Source organism: Anser anser (genome assembly GCF_964211835.1).
Source record: "Anser anser genome assembly, chromosome: 1".
Classification (NCBI taxonomy): Eukaryota; Metazoa; Chordata; class Aves; order Anseriformes; family Anatidae; genus Anser; species Anser anser.
This window is the reverse complement of record NC_139720.1, coordinates 6,913,296-6,940,421: the sequence shown is the minus strand read 5'-3', so window position 1 is coordinate 6,940,421 and position 27,126 is coordinate 6,913,296. Positions and strand designations below refer to the sequence as shown.

Below are 27,126 nucleotides of genomic sequence, written 5' to 3'. Positions count from 1 at the left end.
TCAACCCTGTTGCTGCTGTCCCACTTCATTTTCTGTGTTCACCAGCTGGATCCATCCTTGGAGAGCTGTTCCTTGTGCAGCATCCTATCCCCTGTTCAAAATACTCTGGTCCATAGAAACACCAAAAGGCTTTTTCTCAACCACAGGACAGAGCTAGTACCGTTTCTTGTTCCACTGCCGACTCCCAAAGGCTTTTTTGCCCACATCATTGATGCTTCTTCCCACAAACTGTGTCAAAACGAAGTCTTTCTAACTAGAGCCCCTAAAGCTCTGCTCAACCTTGTCAAAATCCAAGCAAAGCTCACTTGGCAACTTGAAGTCTCCTTCCTGGTGTGCCCAAATGTGCACCAGCCTTCCTCAGGCTGTAGTTCATAGGCAACATTTGCTCAAAAATAAATAAATAATTAATTTTTAAAAAAGTAAAATTTGTGAACATTTGTTTGACCAGGAACTGAGAGCAGGTCTTTCCCTGGCCCCTCCATAAAGTGTGCTAGTCAATAAACCCTCTGAGAGCCAACTGCCACATAAATTTATCATCTTATTCCCGTGCAGCATGATGAGGTGCCAGAAGCATGGATGCAATCCTTTCAACATAGACCCAGTGCATTTTCAGTGGGTACCAGGCATTAATTTGAAATGCCTCGTATGAGCCAGGAGTATTGGAAATAACCCATCCTATCCCACAAAACCAAGTGAATCCCCCAGTCAATCAGCTCCAGAGTTGTTCACTTCTGGAGTTGTTTCTCCTGTTGCCATTACTATAATTATTAATAATGATAATATATACACCATCCGCAGAAAGCAGTGATGTGAGGGGCTTCTCTCAGCTGCTTGGACATAAGTATTTTCTGCTGCTAAAGAACTCAGCTGGCTTTTCTTGTTCATATAAGTCTCATTGTGAATGAAGGGATATTTCCTTCTGTCTTTTACAAAATGCTTTATGGGCACAAAAAACAAGTACGGAATAAATCCCATCTAAGGAATGCGGTGCAGCAGATCTATGTTTTGCTTTAATTAGCATCCTGATGTGATAGCGGCTTGGCGCGAGTATCACTGTTTTGTAACACAGCGCGTCCTTGCTAGGCTCCTTAAGGAACCTGGCAAACAAGGCACTTCCCTCAATTGTCTGTTGTTTTTCTTGGAGGCTGAATATTTTCATTGAAATGTCACTTGCAAAGCCTGTCCATGCTCTGCTGCTCTTGGAGTGTGCTCAGGCATTTGGCTTTCAAAAAAAAACAAAGGGAATTCAGCACTTAATCACAGCTTAGCACTCCACTTGCCTTGCAAGCTTATTTGCAAAGCATACAGGTGGAAAGCAAAATCACAAGCGCTGTAGGTTCCAGTAATAATAAAAACTTCTGTAGATTGTACTGCAGGTAGGTGCATGCCTGTCTAAGATACCTCTCTTGCAGGGTTATAACAAGCTTACGTGTGGCAGGGGAAAGCTGATAAACAGCAGAAATGGAGCACCGAAACCCTGGGCCTGCAAAAGACTGGGCTCTCTGTGTATGAGCTCTGGGGGAGCCCCCATCACCTTGGCTTTTCTGTGCTGGAAATCTGAATAATTCAGCAGAATTAAGATGTCAAGCTGGAAAACCCCTCAGGTCAGGATATTAAGCTCAGTTTGGGTTGTTTTTTGCAGAGGTGGGGAGAAGCATTTCGGGGTCAGCTGCAGCAGGCTGCTCTCCATAAAAACTTGCCCTGAGCAGTGACAACATGGCCTCAGACAACCTCATTTGGGCGAAATCCTCCAGCTTCTTTGGGAATCAGGAACACAGACTGACAGGATCTGGGTAAAACAGCCCTTCTACAGAGAAGGTCACTCTTGGGTTGAAGGAGCCCACTGATGGAGCTTTTGCTTCTCAGGATCCCGAAGATCTCAAACCAGACCCTGAACCATGCACCTGCCTCCCTTTCTTCTCAGCTCTGAGACATTAGTGCTGCTAGAAACCCCCATGTCCTTCTGAAACATAGCAAAACTTAGCTCCGATGTTGCAGAGCTTCACCGGAGCATGCCCTGAGCCCCTGGTATTGGAAACTTCTCTGAATTTGGCACTATGCTTGGTGTGAAAAAAGTGCAGAGAAACTCCAAGGTAGGTGTTGAGATTCAATCAAGACTTTACCTAGCTATGTGCAGGGCCTGCTAGAGTAACCTTTAGCCATTTGAACAGCCTTGTTACCTTCAGAAGGAATTAGAGAAATAAGACTTCCAGCACAAGTTTAAATCGCAGCCCGGAAGATGTAGTAATTAGGGAAAGCTCCATACCCATCAGCATTAAGCAGCGGTGTTGATTCCCTGGGGACAGTGTGACTGGAGGTTTTTAAGGACAGGCCAGGTGAATGCCATAAGCTTTGGAGGTGCCTGTTAGACCTTTTTTTTAGCCAGTTTTCCAAAGGAAGTGAGGCACATGTTGTTGATGTCTGTCCATCTCATTTTGTCAACCCTACTGACTTCTGACCCATCGGGCAAACTTCAACTTCATCAGAAGATTGGAGATACCAAAAATATTACGTTCTTACACATTTTAAACAAATGGCTGAATAAAGGAGAGCAAGGAGAGCATCTCCATTGATTTTTAACGTGGCCCATATCCTTTTGGAGAGGCAACATCTCCAGCCCCTTGGCCGTGGCCATGAGCAACGCATCTCCGTGGAGGCACAGAGGGGACTCGTGCGTGGCCCATGCCCAATGGAGGGCGCACACAGACCTTCAGGAGACCAAACTTTGCTGCTTCACGCCCTGATGCAGTCAAACAATACGGATGAAGTCAGAGCCGAGCTTTGGGGATCTGTTCTGACCTGCGCGGGCAGCACCTTCTGAAACAGCACATCCAGACGGTCCCATAGCACTTAGACGGAAAATGCGTGTTTATGTAAATCCGTTTTTACGCATGGCTTTCCAGCATGCAGAAGATGAATCATCAATATCCAAAGAGACCGTTTATGCCAATGAAATGTTAGCATGTAACAATACTAACCACAACAGGAAATTTCCTTATACTGGCAAGATGAAGTGAGGCAGAGAGTTTAGAATACAGGTGGGGTAATTCTTACCAGGTGGATCCAGTAGCAACCTGCAATTGCTCACTAACAAAGTTTACTGTCATGTCAAGACATAGTTCAATAGAGCTTTTATTTCTGAAATTACTTTATTTTCCCGTCTTCCCTGATATCCTCTGGGGAAATCTCACCCAGCATCCAGAATGAATGAAATCTTGAGTATTTTGGTGTTTGTCTTTGTTCTTGGATTGAGGTATCCTGTATTTGAGGTAAATAAAAGAAGGAATAATGGCCCAGCCATTTCTAAGAAACAGAAAAATGCCTGGAGACAGCACGTGAAAATCTGAGCTGTCTGATCTGGAGATCCCTGAGCTGGTCTCTGGTCTACCTTGCAGTAACAGGGCTGGGACAAAACAGTTTTATGATGGCTTGTATAAAAAGTATGTAAAAGTAAGGGCTTGAAACCGAAGCTGGAGATGAGATTTCCACAAGAACATGCCAGGAAACACACAGGACATTCACCAACAGCTACCTAACCCTGGGAACAGCTCCCAGAGGGACTTGCAGGAATAAATCAAGCATCAAGTAGACGCAGACAGCCGCCTCTTCACCTCCTTTCCTACGAGCTCCAGCACAGACACTGACACCTGTGCCTGCCCATATCTTTGACAGAGCAAACGAGGTGCAATACTTATCCTTTAGGATGGCTGGCTAACAAGCACAGCTTTCAAGTAATAGCAGATGTACTAGAGGGTAAACATACACAGGGGTATGGAGTGCTTCCAACAGCCTTCTCCCACGGTGAGCTATGAGATGCTCAGGGGCTGTAAACGTGGATTTTCCCCAAAACTGCAAGGAGTGCTCTGAAAGCTGGTGATGAAAATGCTGCCCGTGCAACAGAAAATCTCCTTTGGCAATTGTGAGTAAGTGCCCGCTTAGAAAGCAGTGAGTCACGGAGAAGGGCACGTGGATTTGAGATCTGCTCTGCCCATGATACAGATCTTTGGTCCTAATTTTACCCCCTATTATTTTTATCTTAATGGGGCTTCCAGGAACCTGCTTGATCACAACCACTTCTACTTCACACCAAACCCCAGTTTTAAAAGTTCATAACCGTTGCCTCGATTACGAGAATTATACAAAAAAAATCAGAAGCTAAAAATCCCACAAGGAATCTAATAATAAATAGGGCAGAGATGTAAACAAATAGATACCTCATGCCATGCAATGCTTCGGAGCTATTGTATCAACAAGTTGGTGTTACCTTGGAAACAAGAGATTATTCATGCATGCCTTCTCCCTGATGGAAACCGGGAAAGGAGGCATGCAGAATTGATTCTGAGTCTTCTGAACTTTGCAGAGATGCAGCCCCAAATCCCAGCTATTGATGGAAACCCGGAACAGAAGGGGGGTGCAGAGGTTGCACCATCCTTGATGTGACACCCACGGTGATGAGGATGACCATGCTCTCATCCTCTCCACCTTGGCACTGCACAACCCTTTTTGAAAAGAGCGCAGAAGGTTATTCATAGGATATAGCCTGTGCAGAACACAGGCCAACGCAGCCTTGTCTTGATTTGCAGCAGTGAGTAGGGCTAAAAACAACCTGACACAGTATTAACTGTCTTTAATAAAAGAATCTTAAGCTAATATGTTTTACCCCATAGCTGAGGCTGAATAAGTGCACAACACGTACGAGTTTCATCACACAAGCTCTGCATGAGTGGGAGTTTACATTGCTGTCACTTGGTCACACTCAGATATGTGCCCAAATTCAAACAAAATGTTCCCAAAATTTTGATTCTTCATTCCAGCTGAAGAAGGAGCCACAGCCCTGAGCTCTCCAGATGGGTTCCCAGCTGCTGACTTCAGCCAGATGTCCCACCACCATGCTCTTTGGTGAAACCATGTCTCTTTACAACAGCTAAATGCTTGGTCCTTGGGAAATAATAATTTGTCTGGGTTTACAAACACAGCTATGACTGGAGGAATAGTTTCCTAGCTAAATGTTGAATTGGGAGCAAGTAGTTTGTCCCTGGTCACCAGCAATGCACATGGGAACACATGGGAATGACACAAATCTGCACTGGGGCAGTTTCAGCCTGGACATTAGGAAAAAATTCTTTAATGTGAGGGCGGTCACACACTGGCACAGGCTTCCTAACGAGGTGGCTGACGCCCTGTGCCTGTCAGTGGTCAAGAGGCATCTGGATAATGCCCTCCATGATACTCTTTAATTTTTGGTTAGCCCTAAGGTGGTCAGGCAGTTGGACGAGGTGATCTCTGAAGGTCCCTTCCAGCTGAACTATTCTATTCCTTTCTGTTTATACTAACATATTCAGTGTTACCTACAATTACAGCCCTACATCTTAGATAAGCCAATGATATGGACATAAGAAATTTGGAAAAGTGAGGGTTACTCTACATTAAGCAAGTTAATAATAACTAGGAGTAATTACCGAAACACAAATAAGGATTTGTAAATCAGCTGGTCTTGAAACTGGTACTTCCCACAATCCAGCTGGCGTGCTGGAATTTGCATAACACTGACGTGCCTGTGCAAATTGTTTTGCAGCATTTTGGGCAGAAACGTAGGACTACAAACACAAACTAAAAATGTGTAGGGCACTATTTCTCCCACACTGCCAGCAGGATAGCTACTAATGAAATCTGGTCCCCAACAGCTTGCTGCAGGGTATTCAACTCCAGAGCTGCCTCTGTCAGATGCTCCAAGCTCCCCTATAGCACACCTGGCTCTTCACTGATGCACTTTATCCCTCTGCCCTGTATCTGCTCTGCTCAAAAAAAGCATGAGCATCACTTCCCTCCTCCCCACCAAGTGGATATGACAGGAGGGCTAGCTCAGCCACAACACATCACGTACCTGATGGGGTCCTGTTCTTCTTAGAACGTGGGGGGAAAATGGGGAACAAGAGGGACTCTGGTGAGAGACACATGTCAAGGAACATGCTATGAGATGGTCCTGCTGCTGAGACAAGCTTTCTTGCAAATCTACCACCCATGCACATAGTGGCATCTTGGGTTAGTTCTTGCTCAGGACAGGCCATGTATCTGTTGAGTCACCAGAGGACTAAACCATGTGTGGCAATTCCATGTACATGGGGCCAGTTCTGATCCCGTAGGGATCCCCTGTTTACTCTGATTTAATTTCTGCAAGACCATTCACAAGACACCTCAGCTCCCAGTTTTGCGACAATACAGCCCATCACACCTGAAGGTTTATTTTAATCACCAGCCAGAGATTTTGCAGACAGCAGCACACAAGACAGATACTTCTCACTTATCTCATCTTTTGAGCTAAAGAACAAAATGAGAACAAGAAGAGTTGGCAATTTTGCCACAGAAACTTGATTAAGTTCAGTACTTACAATTGCATGACCAGGTATAAATGGTTTGGGCTCTCATAGATGTCTTCCAGGGCAACTATATTTTCATGCTTGATCCTGAAAAAAACATAAGACAAGTAAGTAAAAGATTAAATAGAGTTTTTTTTAAAAGGGGCTGCAAAACAGAAGGCTACTTTTAGTTAGACACTACTTGCCAGTGCTCCAATCAGCACCATAAAATAGGATCTTGACCAAAATAAACAGCGACAAGTGCTTTACAGCCCAGAGTTCTGTTATTACTCACAGAAAATTCCCTCAATCTGCTGTGAGGTCAAAATGTTCAATGGTAAGGTATTTGGGACATTAGAGGTCTAAAGACCCCGTGTCAGATGAATGGAGATGGTTGCTTGGAGGTTGAAGTTTCCAAACAGTGGCAAAGCTGGGTACAAGAGGATGGAGGCAGGGTGCTGGCTGGAGGGATTTGCCCCCATGCAGACGCTGGAGCATGTGTACAGAGGCCATACAATAGCCCCATGCTCCTTCCCACTGAATTTGGCCCACTCTGATGTCACACCCAGTCTGCATGCCCAAATTTCCCTGCAGTGTTATTAAGCACCGCGTGCTTTCTGTCCAAAGGCGGGTTTTCTACACCCTCATGACATGGAACAAGAAATCCTTCAAATCATCACCCCCAAGAATTGCTTTAGTCTCCATAGAGCTGCTTTCTTCTCCCTCTGAATGCAGTTACATAAACACAGAATTTCTGAAAAGTGACTGAATTTGGTGATCTGCCAAGTGGATTTTCTGATGTCTCCTAAGGGCTGAGCCTCCGCTGACACTTCTCACCAGGGACATGCACAGGCAGATCGTGCGATGACATAAACCTCACTTCTAAAGGAAACCAGGTTTGAAATACAGCCCAGCAGGTGGGCGAAGGGCATGGATCATTCCCACCAAGCCTCAAGGACCTCTGGTTTGTCAAAATGCTATCTTTAAAGAGAAAAATCATCTCTCTAAACATACATATAATTAACTACTCAGAGCAAAGCCTCTCTGGGTTTGCTCCTTAAATACTTAACAAACAATTTCCAAAGGATGCATTTAACTTGTGCAAGTCCTAAAGAGACAACCAGTACAACTCCAGGAGCAGAATATTAATTACACCAATTACAGACAATTGTTTTAAGAGCAAGACAAATCTGGGAAATGCCATGTACAGTCTGCTTATTAAACATACGGACATGCTCAGAAAGAAGGTAAAAGTGCGTTATCAGCAAATGCAGAACTCTCTACATGTCTCAAGGTTCAAGAAGATTAATTAAAAAGCTTAATTATGTATCAAGACCTCGTCCTCAGCACTCCCAATCATCCCAAAGTCTGTGTGATGATGCTGAGAGCAGAAGGTCCTCTGCACCTGGCAGGGTCTTTCCCGTAAGAACAGAGACTAATCCAATTTCCTCTGAATTCACCAGAAAGATCACGACTGACCTGAATTTATGCCCACAATCAGTCATCAAAAGCTGCGTTCATATAAGGACCTCCATGTACAGGAAATTTAACATCAACAACAAGTGAGCCTAAATACAATACACTACAGGATGTCAGAGCAACAAATACGTGAGTAGGCTCTTCACTTCGCTTAAATATCGGGAAAATCCTGTGATATTTTAGCAAAATTTCCTGGTAGACCGCATCACAAATCAAGTTCTTCTTATTGACAGCAGGAAACCAATAGACCACCCGCTTGGCTTTGTACAGTCCCTTAAGGGTTGCAAGTAGGGCAAGGACAGTTTTGCTTTGTTTCAGTGAGCTGAAGGCACTCTTAGTTCCCAAAAGGCATTTCCAGCAAATATTCACTTTTAATGGAAACTCTTATGTATGTTTATTCATTTTCCTTTATGCACACACACAGGCGTGTGATCGTCTGTGTACCTGATACCATCATGACTGAGAAGGTAGTTTTAATATCAGTAGTGATAGCTGTTTAAAGCCTCCAACATAGTCTGCAGCACATTTTTACCGCACACATATATTAATGCCTTTCTATATACGTGTGGCAAATCAAATGCTTTGCATTTCTATTTTTATTTTCTATTTCGAGAGCCTCCTTTTTATTTTGGGAACCTCGGAGGTTCTCCAAACTCAACCCAAGCCCTGTGAGGCAGCTGCCAGCAACACCTAGAGGTTGCACGCCCATGGGTGACGGGGGGGGAGCACCCACAAAGACGAGCAGTTGGGGTGGCAGAGGGCAGAGAGGAGCCCATCAGACACACAGCACTGCAGGCTGAGGGCTGCCACAAGACCTTCTCCCTTTCCTCATTTGCAAAGCAAATGGGCCCCGTGCTGCTGCACTGTCTGAAGGCGGATGCACTTGCTCAGCTTTAAAGCGATTCCTCGGTGAAAGACTCAGGGAGAGAAACGAAAGCAGAATGAAGGAGAGAGACAGGGGATAGAAGACCCAAGAAGAAAGGGAAAGAAGGCAGCAGAAGCTGAATCACCCCCAAAGAATAAAAGGAGTCACCCTGTAGGGATGAGGATATTTGGAAGAAGATATCCTGGGGCATCACAGCCATGCACAACAGCCACCCCATCGACCATTGGCACTGGAGGGGCTCTCTGTGACGGTCAGAGGCATTTATTTCTGCTTTGCCTCAGCCTCCCCATGATCAGCAGGGCCTTCACCTCGGCGTTACGCAGTGCTTAATATTCCTGCCAAAGCGCACGTCGCTTGGCTCGCACAACATTTCCATACTCAGAGGGAATCCCGAACGATATGCTATTTAAGGGAAAATGGAATTCAAAATTAGAAAATAGCGATAATCAATGGAGCTAGCTCGGGCAGAAGCCTACGGGTAAGACCCAGCTGCAGGTCGGGCCAGTGAAGCCGAGCAGCTGTGTGCTTCCCAGCAGAGGTCACTGCAGCCAGCAGCAGCCGCTGCTGCTCTTTGCTCAATCTGCACAAGTTCGTGCACCCCTTTCCTTGCTCTAAAACACGGGACAGCAATCGCCTAGAGCCCTGCTACAAAATGATGAAGCCTCCCTGGCTCGACACCGTTCTTTACGACACCACCTCGGGATTTGTGGGATCGGGTGCGTTACTGACGCCGCATTTTGTCCACCCTGCAAAGCACGGAGGGGAGCAGGGAAGGTGTGAGGCCCTCCTCAGCAGCACCAGACACACGGGGAATGGGGACGGATGCTCCTGGCTTGCACAGATGCTTGGGTAAATCGAGAACCGAGGAAAGCACCATGCAGCGGCAGCTTCTTGATGGTCACAGATCAGGAGGGATTTGGGGATGGCTTACTAACTCTGCTTTTATCCCCTTTTAGAAGCACCAAGTGAATCTCAGAGGTTCGGGGATTCATGCTGCTAACCCTCAGAATGCCTCCGTGCAGCCCCATGGTGATCTCTCTTAGCAGAAGTACTCGCCCAGCTACCCAAGCTCCTCAGCACCTGCTGGGGGTTTTTCTTTTCAAAGGTGCTGTTCTCACTTTGCAGAGGAAAGGCAGCGTGCAGAAAAGCTAAAAGGGTTTTCTGCAGTCTGATGGGAGGACGAAGCAGATCACCCAAAGCCTTATTATTCCAGTTCCCTCTCCTGGAGGAGCACTGTGCTGACAATGCCCCCAAAGCAAACATCAAAACCTGGGCTTGGATAAAGCATTTTAGATCAGTTTATATAAATTGTTGCAAACAAGGAAACATCCAGCTGAGGAAATCTCCCTTATCACTCTTTCAACCTCCACTTTGTCACACTTGATGTTTTTCTGGCTGCTCTCCCTCCTTCCTGGCAAATCCCAGACACTGCTTCCATCTCCTACACCCTACTGTGTCCCCCAAAATCCCCCTGTGTTTGACGCAAAGGGAAGGTGCCACCTCCCGTGAGATTCAGCTACAAGACCCAGGGCCTGGTGGAGTCCAGGGGACAAAGAAGGGGAAAAAATAAGTGGAAGTGAGAATCAGGGAAATTTAAGTATAGAAAAAAAATACGAGTGATCAATCCTAGTAAAAACCTAGAAAAAGAAATTATGGATTCATCAGATTCAGAGCAGCACTGGTTTGAAAGCTGTGCAGGCAGACACGAGCCACAAGGCACGATGCAGATGCAACTGAATAAAATCATAGGATTTTCCCTCTGGCCTTTCCAGTCTGTGATTCTGCTCATGTGCTTTTACGGAGGTGTCAGCAACACGAGCAAACAGGGGCAGTGCTGTACCTGAGCAATACAACATGCATGAACTATAAACTGTAGATTAGATGGAATATAAAAATCTAATAAAAATATAAATAATCTAATGCATAGATAATAATTGAATCTAATAATCTAACAATCTAATATACGTATTTAGAGATTGAATATAAGAAACTATAGCATATATGATCCAATGATCTAATTGCTAGCTAGGACTTAGAGGAATGAACTGAACAGAGCAACCAAGGGCTTCAGGTGGCTTTTCCGAGCATGGCAGCTGTGCAAACAAGGGCTGACGGGAGAGCGTTTGATCTGCTGCAGAGCACCAAGCACCGACCGGTCCCCTTTGCTTGCTGTGGAGTCGTTGCGCAAGGGTGTTTGGGGTCATGTCATTTTTCCCTGACTGCTACAGCACCCAGTGCTGCTGAAATGCAGAAACGTCTTCCTCTGAAATCTGCCCATAAAACAAGACCTGACTTGACCAGGAGTGGCATTTGGATGAGCTGGGTGTGCTGCGGCATCGTAATGATGAGTACATGGTGTGGAGCCCCAGTGATGCCAAAATCCACCCTCAGTACTGGACAGCACAGAGCTACCACGTCCCGCTCACTGCTACCGGAAGGGCAGAAGTGCCACAGGACCAGAACGAGCCCCAACAGGTAAAGCTCACTTCAACGTTCACCAAAAAAAAAAAAAAATACTCTGCAGGCTTTAGCTGGAGGTTGCTATTAAGCAAAGGATTGATATATGGAAGTTGATGTACAATAAAGGAAGCTAAATCCTTTAATGACTGAGCTTCCTGTGCACCTCTGCTGGCTCCCAACCATCCCAGAGACCAAGCAGATGAAAGAAAAGCGGTTGCATATTGCTGCGGATCATTAATTAGAGGGGCAGCACAGATGAAAGCCGAGGACCCAGATTTTGCTGTTCCTTTGGCTGCCAAGCTGGCAGGAGAGCACGTTAAATCTCCTAGCTGCAAAGGCATGCTACAAACTGTGATTGAATCACTTATATTAACATCTATCATATTTAACATTGAAAACGAGGATCAGTTAGAAGAATACTGTACATAAACCTTGGGCAAACATGAGAGCTGTTTAAGTAGGGCAGGTTTCCCATGTAACAACTCTTTTTGAGTCAGAGTGTTACATTCTCAAGACATGACATTTAATGCTGCACCTCCACGAACAGCACGTGTCAGGGATGAAATGCCACAAGAAAGCACAAATAATTTTGCAAAAGCCCAAACTAACAAAGGATCCTGTAAGGATTTGTATCTATGGGTAACCAAATGTCTTTGCAAATGAATAATCAGTTATTTCCACCTATGCCCCGCAAGGGGTTTTGCCAGCAGCATGGGGCTACAGGTTTGAAGAATTCACCCCTTGGCCAAGGGAAGTGTTTAAATCACAATTTCTGCTCTGAGAGAGAGCGGTGGGATTTGTGGTGCCTCCTCTCCACGCGAGGTCTCTTATAACTTGGATCTTTGAAAATCAACTGGACATGAATGATGGAAGGAGCCACACCACCAACTCTGTCCCCTCCCTTTCTTATCCCACGGTCCCCAAGCATCCTCCAGGGTGGGTATTTTGCAGATGGATATTCCCCATATAGCTTCACTGTTATTTGCATGAGCAGAGCTCGGCTTGACACTTCTCCCATCGTCCAGGTTTCCCTCCCACGTGGATTTTCTGGTGTGAAAAGAAGAAATGAAAGCTCCAGTCCAGGCTTCTTCACACAGCTGATATTTATCAGGTCTCTTTCCTCCATGGATTCCCTGGTATCTTATAAAAAGTGACTTTATAGCAGCTCTTTCCCCCTCAAACAGCCAACGTGCACGTGGCTCTGCACCGGTGATGGGTTCTGTGGCTATTGAAGGGGCTGTGGTCTCCAGCATCTCAGTTCAGTGGTCTACCTCGCTCTCACTGACAAACACACATGCAAATAATGGGAAACTTAGAGAACCCTCCACTAGACACAGAGCAGAGGTGTGAACAAAACCAGGCAGATGTCTGTTGTTCTTAGCAAAAGTGGCTCTACAGAGTTTACAAAACCAAAACACCTGCTTTTCTCCCCTACTGCACTTAGATAGCTGTTTTTGTTTGTTTGTTTGTTTTGTTTTGCTTTGTTTTGTTTTTTTCAAGTTATATCCTTAATTTTCTTATCACAAAGATCTGGAGGAGCATTACTGGATTCAGTATTGAATTCTGTATTGAATTCAGTGTTGAATACTCCCTTGCATTTAAAATAAAAGGGGACTCTATCTGTGAGCAGAAAGATAGAAATATTGCTAACCATGTCACATGTCCAGATGGCATTTTTGACCTCCTCTGATCTCCTTTCACTGCAAAACCTTTTGTTCCCACCCATACTGCCCACCTTGCCTTGCTGGATCTATCGACTGGGCAAGGGAGAGCTAATTCCAGCTCAAAGCCAGATGGTTCAGTCCCCATATGGCAGAATAGCTAACCCTCTGTGGTTGGAAGGCAAAAGAGTTGAACTTTGAGGTCACATGTGGTCTGCAAACCACAGACTGTTCACAACATGGGACGGAAATTAATATTTTCTCTAGCATCTTTAAGATCTCTGTGTTTCTGTGATGTTAACTGGAGTGGATAGGAAATATTGTCATACTGCCTGCTTTGGAAAACTTGCAATGAGAGAAAGACCCTGGATGCCTTGGAAGATGGGACTCAAAGGCCAACGTGGTGGGATGAATCAGTTCATTTATCTTCCCTCAGCCCCAGTACTGGTAGCCAGTGGCAAGCAGCCCATAGCAGGCATTCAAAGAAAGCAGGGCAGCCAAAATTCAGAAGACAAATGCCCACCAAAAGGCCCTCTCCTATTAACCTTAGAAGATGGCAATGATTTTCCATTTATTCATTTTTTTCTGGTTTAGTTGTTTTTTTGATTTAGCACTTCAGTTTGAGAAGTAATTTGCTGTATGTAAATAAATGAGCTGGGATGGGATTTGTCTCGAGCAGGTGTGTCCCAGTATGGTGCTGAGTGTTTCTGCTATCCATGGAGCTGCCTTCTCCAGGACTTGCCTGTGGGTATCACAAACTGCCCAGAAGGGGAAAAGGTGGGGATGTGGCAAAAGACTCTGTCACATGCTTATATAAGTTCTTCCCTCTCAGTTTCATCTTTCAGATCCTACCCATCACCTCCGTGATCTCCCGTTCCTCCTCAAGGGTGAAGATCCAGAAATCTTTCCAACCATTTCAATGGCCTTCCTTCCCCAGCACTGCACTTCTTCTATAGCATCAGTGCCAGCCTTATGTACTTTATTCACAATATATTCTTTGAGATTTCACTGTGATGTCAACTTGGAGACGTTTCACAGCTGGAAACTTAAGTTTTGTAGTTCAGCAGCTGTAGCACTAACTGGCTGTGACAAAACCTACCCACGTACACCTCACCATTTCTGTTCTGTGCTCTACCTCGTCTTGTACTCCTGAACCATGTAATCCTTCTTTTCATTCCTAATTTCTCCAGATCTTGTGAGCAGAAACTGGTCTGGCTTCTTCACTGCCAGGGGCACTTGCTGATGAGCAGCCTGCATGGAGGCATCCTTCCTTTACTACTCTGCTCTGCAGTGCAGCTTGAAAAAAGGGGGAATTTTGCTCATCTTAAAAAATAGCTTGTTTCTCTCCTAGGGAGGGGAGAGATCTGTATGAACCTCCTCAGCCACACAGCATGTGTATTTTCATTCTGGTGGCACCTTCCAGCCACCAGGCACGATGCCAAAGGGATGCTGAAGGCAGTATCCTGACAGTTTCTGAAGAAGTAGCTGGCTCCAGCTGTTGTGCTGCTGTGTGCATTAAGCATGCAAGGAGTGAGCCCACAGGCTTTGCTGCCTCCCTGGGACACAGGCTGAGGTTATGCCCTGTTCTGCCTCATCTCCAGATCATAACAAAGCTCAGACAAAGGCTGAACATCCCCGGCACAGACACATGGGTTTTCACTAGGCACTGATGTTGACTGTAATCCCATACAAACATCAAACGAGTGTAGGCACTTTGAGACTAAAAGTGAGGGTTTCTTGGACTGCACACCCAGACTTAGGTACCAAACCTGTGTCCAGCTGCTTATTTTAGATATGAAAATAAGTGCTCGTCTCGAGTGTTTTCATGTGAAGGCTGCTCAGTAGCCTTTAAAGAAACCAAAATTCAAGTTCTGGGTCTTGTATTGCAGTAACTCACAGCTCTAGAAGGAAGACTAGGACCAAATAACCTTCTAACATGCTTGGACTCCTACAATAGGACCTGCACCTGCTTATAAGCCAGCAGGGATATCCCTACGTAAGTGCCATCCCTGATTGCAGGAATATCCCCAATTTCCACGAGAAGCAGACCAAGCCATCGGAATGAGGGTTTCCAAGCACTGGCTCACAATTGGCAGCACTCAGAAAGGCTTGCAAAGCTTCAGGAAAAAACCTCCAGACTGTTTAATTCGAAACACATCAAAACAAATATTAATGATGAATTAATCATTAAAGGTGAAAAAGATAAAAGTAGTGGCTGCAGGGATTTATCTCAGCCAAAAGCAGCGAACCATCTTTTAGTTGTTGGCAGCGGCACTGTTTTTCCAGTGTGGAGGAGTGTGGGTTTACATGTGCAGCCAGTAATTATAGCGGGTTCCCACTCCCTTGCCCAGAAGATGTGGGAGCTACATGCCATTAAAAGTGGTGAGCAGCTCCTGGGCTGAGGTGGTTCGCTCTGACGAGGTTTCATGCAAATGTAAAATTAACAAAAAAAAAAAAAAAAAAAAGAGGCTTGGTTTGCAAAACCCATGAAAAACACTGCCCTAAAGGCTGACACTCCTGGGGAGGATGGTTATCCCAGTACCTTGCCTCACCAAATTTGAAGCTCTTATTTACTTTACAGCAAATGAAGGGGTGAATAAACGAGTATAATGCTCTTTTCATAGCCTCCTGGTTCTCGGATGAGTGCAGTATGTACACATACATTCGGTGGTATCTGCAACCTGACAGCAGATACTACACTTCTGAAGAGAAAGTTCTGCCATCCGTGAAATATCCATTTGACACAGACACGGGGATGTTGTTGCCTACTATTATCTCCTTCATTGGTTTGAATACATACTAATGAAGGGTGAATGTTATACCACCCACACGCAGAAGTTACACAGAAACATGGAAAACTGCCTGTTTGGAGGAGCATGGGACTGAGAGGTGGAACAAAACTGAGTATTTCATTCCACCATTTGGGAAATAAATGTAACTTTCACCCAGGTAACACAGCTGGGACTCAAAGCAGTGGCTTGCACAGGATCTTTAGTTATTGGTTTGTCCTAAAAGCCAGTACGTACGGCTGAGGTGGACCCATACTGCTGATGGTAAGGACAAGAAATGGCAAAAAAATGAGGATCATTTATGTACTCAGAGGACAATCACATTTTTTCCACATGCAAAGCTGAAAAGCAAACAGGTAACCAAGCACACATGGCATTCTGAGCATAAACTTTTTTGCCTCCCAGTGAGCTTGATGAGCCCCTTGCATGCTCAGCGCTGCAGATGGGGCTATCACAAATTGTTGCTGGGCAGCCTGGTAAATCACAAGCCTCTATTGAATCCCATCAGTGTGAGTGTGTGTGTGATAATTAAAGCCCATTACAGTTCCTCGCTGCCATGCTAGGGGTCAATGCCATCAGATTTGCCCAGCTGCAGTTGTATCCCACAGTGAGAAACATGAATGCTCTCCAAAAGTGGTGGGAGTGTCTGTGGGCGCAGGGTGGATAGTAATTGCTCTGCTTCTCCCAGCATGTGTGCTTTCGAGTCCCAGTCTTGCATATTTCTGTCCTGCAGACCACGATGGACAGCCCAGCTCTCTCAATTCTCCTGTGCAATCCCTAGCTGGCATCTCAGTACTGGTCTGACTCAAACGCTCGGTCTGCAGTGATGAGCCACATGACAAACCCATCAGAAGAAACCTGCCAGAAACCCCCCTCCTCTCCACTGAGCTACTGGGAAGCCAATTTATTTTATTTATTTAGAAAGACAGAAGGATAAGTAAGAGGCTAGGCAGGTTTCCACGTTTCATCATCGCTGTATTAGGACACTCCTACACAGAAGGCTGCTCCCCCAGTTGCCTGTGGGAAGTGCCAATAGCCCTCGGGTGAGTCATATACACCCTATACCATAAGAGAGTAAGTAGGAAAGCTCTGCACAGCGGGGGATTGATCTCAGAGGACGATCACAGCGCTCTGTGTTCATTATGAGCTACTGTCCTCAATCATGGTGTAGAGAAAGCCAAATTCCAGGGCAGATTTGTGTCTCCTGCCACCGGTGTGAAAGCTGTGGGACTCCTGACTATCCCAGAGCCACCGCTCTGCACAGCACGCAATGACAGAGGAAAGCACAGTCCTCTGTAACTGTGCCTGCCATTTTAAAACTAAGTGAAGGATACTGATGTTCAAGCTTGATTTATTTTGAATCTTCTCAGATAGCGGAGGCAAAAATAAGTCTTCTACTTCGACTGCTATTGGGCTTGCTTTGCACGCCATCTTCAGGAAAGAAGCAGAGGGATGGAAAAGAAAGAAAATTCCCAGAGCGTTTTCCAAAACCCAACGGGGAGAATTAATCATGGCATAATTCAGCCAGGCCAAATCTTGAAATATTTAATCAGGCAAGACTGCTGGAAATCTCATTTGGCTGGATTCAGATCTTGGCAACACCACTGTAGAGTCCGAAGTCGACCTGAACTTGACGCACCAAGTGGCAGAAAAGTCACTTAACCATAACAAAGTAATTAGCACAAATTCTTGCTAATAAGGATACATTTGGCTTGTGTATGACAGCTAATTGGTTTTTAACCAGGTGAGAATAGGGCTGCAAAAGTTAATCTCCCCATTTTTACAAAGGATATGATAAAAAGGGGTCTAATTAAAAATTAAATAGTGTTGAAGTTCATTTATTCTTGCTACTTGTCTTGTTGTGGCGTACGGGGACCCCATGTGTAGGTTTCTATTTTTAGTGGAGAGAAACCTGGGTTCACATGTCCCCAGTGTGACGTTGGGGAGGTAGCAGAGGAGGTTAAACCAGAAGCTAGGTCTATACTTGCAGCCACCTGCCCAATAAAGAGTACTTGAATTTGCAGTTCCTTCTTTTTCCCATAGCATGGAAGTAAATTTCCAAAAACACCCACTTAGTAGTCAAGGACCAGACTTTTAGAGATTATTAGTCACCTTATGATGCAAGTAACTTCCTACAGTAACTACGCATCAAAGCACTTTCAAACTTATTCCCAAGAATCTTCAGATAGCTAAATATTTTTAAAATATATCTGCAAATGATTGCTAGGGTAATATAGGCACTAAAGGGCTGGAAGCCAGGCCTCTTTCCATGGATTTAAAACCTAATAATTACTGCAGATGATTTTTTTTTTTTTAATATGTCACTGCAGTACTATCCTGCTCAAGAACATGGATGTTAACAATGCCAGTGCTTCAGACAGCAACAAGCAGAATATTAATGTCATAAACTACTGTTTATGACATTACTAATGTTTATTAATGTTAAAAGACGATAAATACCTCCTGTAAAATACAGGCAAGTCAAACTGTAAGAACAGCAGGGCTAAAGAACAATATTGCAATGACATGTGGATTATTCTTCCATTATTCTAGGTTTTATCACTGCCCATTGATTCTTTGCGTGCCATGATGAAGCAGAAATGGGAATGAAAATAACTGGAAAATAAGAGCTCGTAAATATATTTCAAAGGATAACGACAGCAGATTTATCTTTGTCAATTCCTGTTTTTATTCACTCAACTAAGAAGAAATCAGTATGAAAAAGTGGGTTGTTTCATGGCATTTAAGAGAATGTTTTCTAACCGACTTCTAAACTACAGCGCTATAGATTTCTAATATTTTATGCAGCCAAGTCACACATACAAGTCACACATAGTGACTCATTTTTTCCTAAGCAATACATCTAATTAATTCAAGGTATTTAGAATGAAAGGTAGCTATTAGATGAAGTCTAAAATAAATGGTAGTAAATGCAGCCTTGTAGCTGATGGACGTAGGGCATTCCAGTAACATCACCCCCTCCTCTGTGTTGTATACTACAAATAGCACTGAGTTAATACGTTTAAATTGTGTTCTTTGTCAATTGTGTCTGCTAATAGAGCTTGTCAGGATGATGTTAGAGGACCCCCAAAACAACAAATCTTGCTTCACCAAGGGTGCTTCAGCTGGGTGCTAGGTGGAGCATGTGTTTGGGAAGAAGGCGTTTTCCAACTCAGCCTTCACTTGCTTCTCCCACAAGAAAAAAGGAGATGCAAAGCAAAGGGTGTGATTTTATAGCACTCACTCCTGCTTATTGTGTGCTCGATTGAAACAATGCATTAAGTTTACATCACTTCGTGAAATCGACATCAAAACTGCCTCTTTTTTACCTCAGCTTTATGTAGATTCAGTACCTTCAGTGCCTTGTTACAAATTGCAAGTATATTAGTTCATAGATAGTTCATAGATTAGTTCATAGATAGCACAGGAAGTGAAAAAACAGCAAGGAAAGTAGTCAGTGATGTGATCAGCATCACAAACTTTAGAGGTTAGAAGTTCATTTCTAGACCAATGTACATATTCTCACAGGTCTCATAATCTGCAATCTGGTGATCTCTTGAGAGCTTGATTTGGAATAAAATTTATAGAACCTCTCACTTCCAGATGCAACACAAATACAAGCACAGATGCTCCTATACAATTGTAATTTATGCCGAAGCTTAAAACTTAGAATTGCACAGGTCCATGTCCATTATATGTCTTCTCACGTTTCACACCCTCATGTGAAATACCTCTTCCAGTTTAACTTTGAATTACTTAGATATCAGAATTTATTGTAAATCCTGATACGTTTGTTTCTGTTTAGGCATTCTATCCCAGCCTTTTTGCCTTGTTTTATTGCTATATCCACCTACTTACACTTCAACTTGTGCATGACTGCATTACTATGTTATTCTGTGCTCTGATGGGGTTTTAAAATAACAACATATTTGATGCAAATAATTGTTTCCTCCAGACAGGAGGACATTTGTGTGTTCTCAATAGGACTGTAAGAAGGAGGAAGCTACCTGCTGAGTTAATGCTTGCAGCTCTGAGTTTCCATTAACCTCCTAACTTGGACCATTTTTCATTATGAAATCATGACCTTCAAACCAAGCATATGGAAAAAAGTACATTTCTCCCCACTCACATAGCTCTGAAGTGTGACTGAAAACACTGTTCTCACACTTTTAAAAAATCCACCTTTGAGCTAGGACCAAAAATAAAAACTTGTAAAACCAATGGAATCTGTTCAAGAAGTTAAGAGCATTTCAAAGGGAGCCGGAGTTAGCATGGAAACATGCTCAGGCTTCACACTGGCACAAGCTACAGGTAAGCATTTTAAACAAATGCTCTGGAAATATTTAGGAAAAAAGAATCATAAATCCACATTTCCAAAATATGTTCTTTTTTTTTTTTTTTCTCCCTATGACAGCCATGACACACAAGACAAGGGAGAAAGAGGCTCCCCAAGGGGTAAAATGGATTTCAGTGACCCAAAACCATGTCTATAGTACTGGTAATGCCACGTAGTCATAATCCCATGTACAAAATCTGCTGAGCAATTAACATTACATCAGTTGTGCATGTGCTTAATTCACACACAATTCACTGCTGTCACTGGGATTAATACAGACTGTTGAATTATGTTTTCCAAATTCCATACCAGATACAGGTGGGGAAGGTGAGGATCTGTTTCTAAGTTGTCATTTTGCTTTTGACAGGCATAAATATACTTCTGAGTGGATAATCAGTCGTCAAATCTCAGAGCATTTAATCACTCAGCAGGAATAGTTAAAACACTTAAAATTAATCTTGCATTAGCTTAATTGTTACTCTGTGCTTCCCATTGTGTTTGGATTTTTGGGTTTGTTTTCACCTCTTATTTTCTCTTCTGGTTTCAGCTGCCTCCTCCCCATCAATTTGCTCTTTGTCAGAAGTTTGCCTGAAGGTGGAAAGCTCTTCCTGCTCTGTGTCAGGCTCTCTGGCGTGCAGAGATTGGCTCTGCAGCTGGTCTTTGTGCTACCCATGCTGTGTAACAGCACAGGGTCACGTATGGCTTCCAAAGGCTTGTGCTTCTGTTTGTGCTGTCTGTGAGACCCCACTCAGAGGGACAATCAGGGACATGTGCTAAGAGGAAGGGGAGGGGAGAGCCCCAGATGTACATATTATGGTTACTGCAGTCTCCTCTCTGGTTTTTTTCATGCACTCATACAGCAGCAAAGCACATTTCCTAGTCTGTGTTATTCGTTGCACACTACCTGGCGATTCTACATACTCCCTGAAACATAAAACATTTATTTCCTAGTCTGCGTTATTCATTGCACAGTACCTGTTGGCTCTACCACTATCTATTCCCTGAAACGTAACACATTCATCACCATCTTCAACAACCTTCTTAGCCTGCTCCCCATCTTACCTATATCACTGAATACTCATTCCTTACTTCCAGCGAGGTGGCAGTGCCCAACAGGAAAAGAACAAGAGTTTCAAACAAGTACCTTTATGCTGCATGTTATACTTGCTGGATGTCCATGTGTTTTGGACCTATCCTTTTACTTAGAGTGACCATCAGTGAAGGCTCCTAAAAACCTTTGCTAAGGGGAGAGTGGCCAATAGATCTTTCTGATTCCTTGTGCTCTCATCTGCCTGTGCCAATCTCCCCTACCACGTTTCCCTGCAGCACAAACAATTTTTGCTCCACATTTAACAGATTCTACCTATCAGCAACCTTTCTGCTCCTGATCCAATGCCTGTGAAGACAGTGGATGTAGTCCCTGGAGTGGAGCAGAAAAGAGATCTCCCTGCTCCCAGCCCCAACTAAGTGATCGCCCTATGGGTTGGTCCCCTTCTGACCCCTGAATCCTGTGCTCCCAATGCCTGGTGCCAATTTCAATAGAAATGGGTGAAAACACCCAAACCCAGGAGGTTCTCTAGTCTGGTGGCTGGCTGCAAACCCCCCCAGGGAGATGGAACTGGTGAGCTGCCAGGTGTACTTCTCCAAAGCAGTGCATCCCTCCCAACTGGGTGCCTATCTCCAGAAAGAGCTGTAGGGTCTGGTTGCGGAATGAACAGAGGCAGCTAACATACAGCTCAGAGGAAGGTCACGAAGCTCCATAGAGCCTTGCTTAATTCTGGGCAAATCTCCATCCAGCATTTTGACTTTCTGGAAGGCTCCTCCAAGGTTTCCAGCTCCTTCTGTGGATCATTTCCACAAGCCTTGGACCACACTAAGTAAATCTGCATCCTACTCTGGCTCTCAGTGTTTCCTTTTCCTTCCAAATAACAATGCTACAGTTTGAAGGTGGGACTTGGCCAAAGATTGCTGCAGATAAACAACCTCCATCTCTTTTTCTCCAGAATAGCAATCCACTTGGGAGGAAGAACACAGATGTCTAATGGTCCAAAGGAACTCAACTTCCAGTTGATTAAAGTAGAAATGGCCCTTGAAAGTGGAAAAATTCACCAAGGGAGGGAACTACAGACCTGGAAATGAGCTGAGATTTCTCTCTCTTAGCACCCGTTGAGATAGATACGCCAGCTGGGAACGCAGCATAAGCAGAGCAGGCTGAGGATATGCTGACTTGGCAGACTGTGAGCATAGCTCCTACCGAAAACTTCCTCTCCCTTGCAGAAACCCCGAGGAAGGAGTTTGCCTTCTGAAAATAACTCTGCCAGCTGCCTCCTGGGATGAAACCACCCGCCGCGTAAGATGCTGCCTCGTTCTAGAGTGTGCCTGCGTATGTGCCTGCTGGGGACATCAGCTGTGAAAAGCATTTCTAAAGGTGGTTAGAAAAAGCCAGAACACAACCCTCTGGCAAATGTTGCTAACTCCTTCCCAGACTAAAACACCTCGCTGCCTTCTTATTGCAGCCCCAAATTATATCAAAAAGAAGCTTCAAACATCGAAGTGTAAAATTAGCTATGAAACATTAAGCAGGTATGTGTATGGACTGCATTTTATAACAGCAAAAGCAAAGTCATTAACACACCATTAAGTTCAGAAAAGAACTAGCAATTCCTAATCTACCTGGTGCATTATTAAGACGTCATTGTGATGGTTTGCAGCAGAGAACAAGAGAACAGACAGATGTGTGTGCACCCTCTCTGCTCACTCCAGGCCCTTGACGATGTTAATCCTCCATTTCAAACAGGATTTACTTTTCATTGTTTTATAAACAGGCTGATGGGTTTGTTTGTGGATGAAGTGTCCATCCACGGCAGGGAATGAGACCAACAGCTGAAATCAAGAAGCCAAGTTCTTTACCGAGCTTCAGACCATGGTCCAGAGTTGATGCAAAGCTCCTACCTCCCCACCCCTTGGCATGACCATCTGCTCCCATCTATCCTGAGAAACCTCACCTACAGATTAGTCAAATCTTCATGGATTTCTAATGCAGAGACCCCTGATTTCCAGCTGAGTGCCCTTGAAATGGGGAGTGTTAAGTATTTTTGAAAATCAGTCCATTTAAGACAATGACCTATTTTAAACTCAAGTAACTTCTAAGCATTCAGTATGATTAAATGTACTCTGTGAGAAAGAGGATTCCTCCCATGCATAGTGCCAACCCCAACATCATCTCTTATCCAATGAGAAAACCAAGCAATATCCATCCCTTTAGGGATGCAGGGCTCATGTGAACCTGATAGGATGGAACAAGAGCTACTTTCTGGCATTTGAACTGAGAACAGGCCATTGCTTCTCACAACTGTGAGTTTCCTGATGCTCTGGATGATCCACACAAAAAACCCTTCAGCATCCCACTGGCACTGTTTGCAAGCTGCTCGTGCTAATAGCTAATTACAACCAGTTAGATTTTAATTCAGAAACAACCTTGTTGAAGTCAAAGAAATTAAACAGATATAAAATTAACGTAACTAGGAAGAGATTTAGAGCCCAGTTCTCCAAACAAACAAGTTTTGCTATTAGATAATTTAAAAGGAAGATTAGCCAGCATTTCCTTGTGGTAGCATTTATTTTTTGTTTAACTAAAGGTCAGGCATAATAATAAGAATCTGTTGTCTCATTTGCTTCAAAGGCAGATTTCAGGGCTGGGAATTCACTCCGTTTTAGAAGAAATTAATTCATGTCAACAGCCAGCACACTTTGCCAAGCATTTTTTCCTCCTCTCCCACCTCTCACTAGGTTGAAGGCCACTGGCCAAACCCTCTCGCCACTCATTTCCAATGGGCAGACTCCTTGTTTTCCAGATACAAATCGTCCATCTACGTCTGGCACCTCTCAGCCTCTTTTCTCTTTAAGCCAACACACTATTTCACAGAATGTCTGTGGCAAGCAAGAAAAAAGGATGAAGCTTGGATCTATCCCACCTTGCAGTCCTTCCTCCCACTCTCTGATGGAGATTTCTTGACAGCACTGTTCCCCCACCAATCTGTCCCTCCTCTTCCCAAAGCCAGGATCTTAGATCTGTAGCAGTCCCACTGGTTCTCATTTTAATTTTGAAGAGCCTCAGCCTTGCTAATATATTTGGAGCTAAGGAAACCTGTATTTCTCCACTAAGAGCTCCCTCCACTCCCTATTTATTCAAGGACATTTTCTCCCATAGTGCCTTATCTTTGCCATTGTTCCATGGCCTAATTACTTCCCTTCTGAGAACTTAATTTCATTTATCTCCTTGGAGTCAGACAGGATCGTATCAAATATGTAAACTCAGTTGTGCATGATACTCACACAAACAACAGCTACGTCCCTCAGTCTGCATGCAATTCTTGATGTATCACAAGCAATCACACTTCGGAAAGGGAACATACATTTTCTAAAGTTCCTGTTTATTGCCAAGGCAGGATGCAATGTTTTTCTGTGTAAATTCAAGTTATTGCTAGCTGGAGCATGCTACAGTTCCCTCTGATGAAACTAAAATATTTTTGGATGAAGAATAAATAACCATCCTGGAAGCGTCTGAATGAAGAAGCCTCTGACTGAATTCTCCTGGAAAGAAATTGTTTAAACAAGCGCTTGTTTTCTGAAATTTAAACAGGTGTTTGGTGGTGAACCGCACTGATCCATCCAGTGCAGTGCAGCTAAAAATGCCCTTTTTCCCCTTCTCTGTTCTTTATATCTCCGTGCTCTTTGCCAGTTATCTCTCTGGGTATTATCTTAAGTGTTGCTACATGAGCCCCACTGCCGACCACATTGCTACAACATATGTCTGCAGTCAGTGCTGATATCAGACGCGTTTTGTTGAAACGTGGAACGATCAGATGACAGGGACTTCTGACCAAATCTTTAAATAACTATGGACTACAATGTTCCTGTGTGCTGGGACGTTTTTTTAATGGGTTGTTTTTTTCAGGCACATTGCTTTCCTCTCTGTCTGCAAGGAAGAGTGTTTTATAATATGCAAAATGTGTAACAGAAATGACAGAAAGGCTTCATGCAAATACAAAAGAAACTATCTCAAGCTAAATAAACAGGAGACAAGGCAATCTCATATAATAGTTTACCTGATATGTTTAAATAATTTCATATATATATTTTTAAAGTGATAGCATAAAGAACATTTGGGGAATTCTTAGGGAAACTCAATAAATAATAAAAATTATATAGCTCTCATCTCCAACACAGTGCCTGGGAGATCTTCTAACTTTGCTAGTCAACACATGAGCTAAAAAAGTAAGCTCAAATTGAAGCCACTGTCATTACCATCCTGCATAAAGGAGAGCAGAGAATGATGTTGCCCAAGGCCCATAACTCACCCAGCATCACTGCTGATGGTACCGTAAAGGTAAGGATTAGAAACTTCAGAAGATCAAGCTGGAGTGTTCGACAAATGCCAACTTGCCTAGTGGTCTGTCACTAAAAATGAATTGGATTAATTTCCTTTCCACAATGCAGAAATCAAAGCAACCTATTTCAAAATAAATATGTCATCTTCAAGGCCAATTAAGTTATGCAAGCTGTGACCGGGGGGAGAAGAGAGGATCAAAAGTTGGGCTTTATAATGAAAGTTGACTGCAATCTTAATTATTAAGAGTCTTTGGCTTGCCATGCTTGCATATTCCTCAAGGTGTAACTCTTTGATGACTGCCTGATTGGATCACCCTCTTCATCTATTTGTGGCTGTTAAGAGCTTATTACAACCCTTCCTGCAGAGATGGGCTCTTCAAACAACCTTCAGCATCTTGTGTCTTTACAACAGGAGAGCCCCATTTAGTCCCCATTTGACCTTACAAGTGCTCACCTGTTAAAATATGCATGGAAAAGGCAAATAATTAAAGTAAAAAACATAAAGCAGAGACAAAGTGATTAAAAAAAAAAAAAAAAGACCTTTTTTGCAGTTGGGACAGACACTGATCCCTAAGATAACAAAATTTCCTGAGAAATATCACCCAAGTTCTTGCTAAATTCGGGGCAAGCAAAGCAGCATGCCAAGTATAAAGACAAGTTGTTACAACTTCAAGACGTTCTCTTTCACTCCAGTGCCAGATTGACATGTGTCCCACCCTATACAATTATTTGCTATTGCTTCTTGCTATGTGAGATCACCTTTAAAACAGTAATTAGAGGAGGTGTTTGTTTAGAGGAGCGTAAATGACTGCTTTGCTCCGGACCTGCTTAGCATGTCATATTAGCCTGGAACCACACCTGGCTACCAGAATAAAATCATCAGTGAAAAATAAACAGTCTGTGTGCAGAATGTATCACTTCCCTCCAATGGGGCTCATGCATCATTTAGTGCTTAACACTTAACACCCAGAAGAGGGAAATAACTCATGCAAACATCAGCACTTAACCATTTGAGGACAGGCAATGTCTTGAGCAAGGTAGGAGCATTTCCAGTTCCCAGGACAGAAACAAAAGGACTTGATCACTACCCTGACTCCTGGTGAGAATATTTGCCTTTCCCATATCTGATCAAAGAGTTAACAAAGAAACAGGGCTGGCTGCCTAGTTTCATTCTCCCCATGGGGTGATCAAACATCCATGCACTGCATCACACCACAGCATTTCAGCCTGTGCCAGTGCCCTGCTGTGTAGGGGATCAAGACCAGTTTTTGGTACTAATCTAAAAAACTCTCATAGTAAATTAAGCTTACACTAACCAAGAGAGTATGCTCCTTTCTACCAGACTTATTTCAGTAGTAGCTCTCAGACATGACTGGTTTGACAGGTCCAAGGAAAAAGGAGGAAAGATATCTCAGAAGCTGATCCAAAGCTCTAAGTGAGCTTCTTGAAGAAGAGCAGGAAAGACACTGTATGTGACTTGGTGAAATTATGTTTTGTTTTGTTTTTCTATGGGAATCACTATTACAAGACCTTAGTCCAGGATTTCAGCCCTGAAGCACCACTGCAAACCAAATGATAATTTTTACTTATGTCCCATCAAATCGGCTGAAAGATCTGTTTGTTCGAGTAAGTTTTTCCCACAGAAAACATTGCCACCTCCCTTAAAGCAGAGAAAAAATAATATATATATATTATGTACTTCATTGTTTGCAGTGTTGCAGACACAATGCCAAGATACTGTGGTGAGGGACCACTATGAGCCACGATG

The 27,126-nt window shown here is 43.8% G+C and overlaps 1 protein-coding gene across 3 annotated transcripts in view; it reads right to left on the bottom strand.

Annotated features, from left to right (window-relative positions):
- Positions 1-27,126, bottom strand: part of CAMK1D (calcium/calmodulin dependent protein kinase ID) — a 220,482-nt gene that overhangs the window by 80,973 nt on the left and 112,383 nt on the right. For all 3 annotated transcript variants that reach the window (XM_083819638.1, XM_083819639.1, XM_083819637.1), the window contains exon 3: positions 6,390-6,464. In XM_083819638.1, coding sequence (XP_083675764.1) covers positions 6,390-6,464 — 75 coding nt within the window. The remainder of the gene's footprint in view (positions 1-6,389; positions 6,465-27,126) is intronic.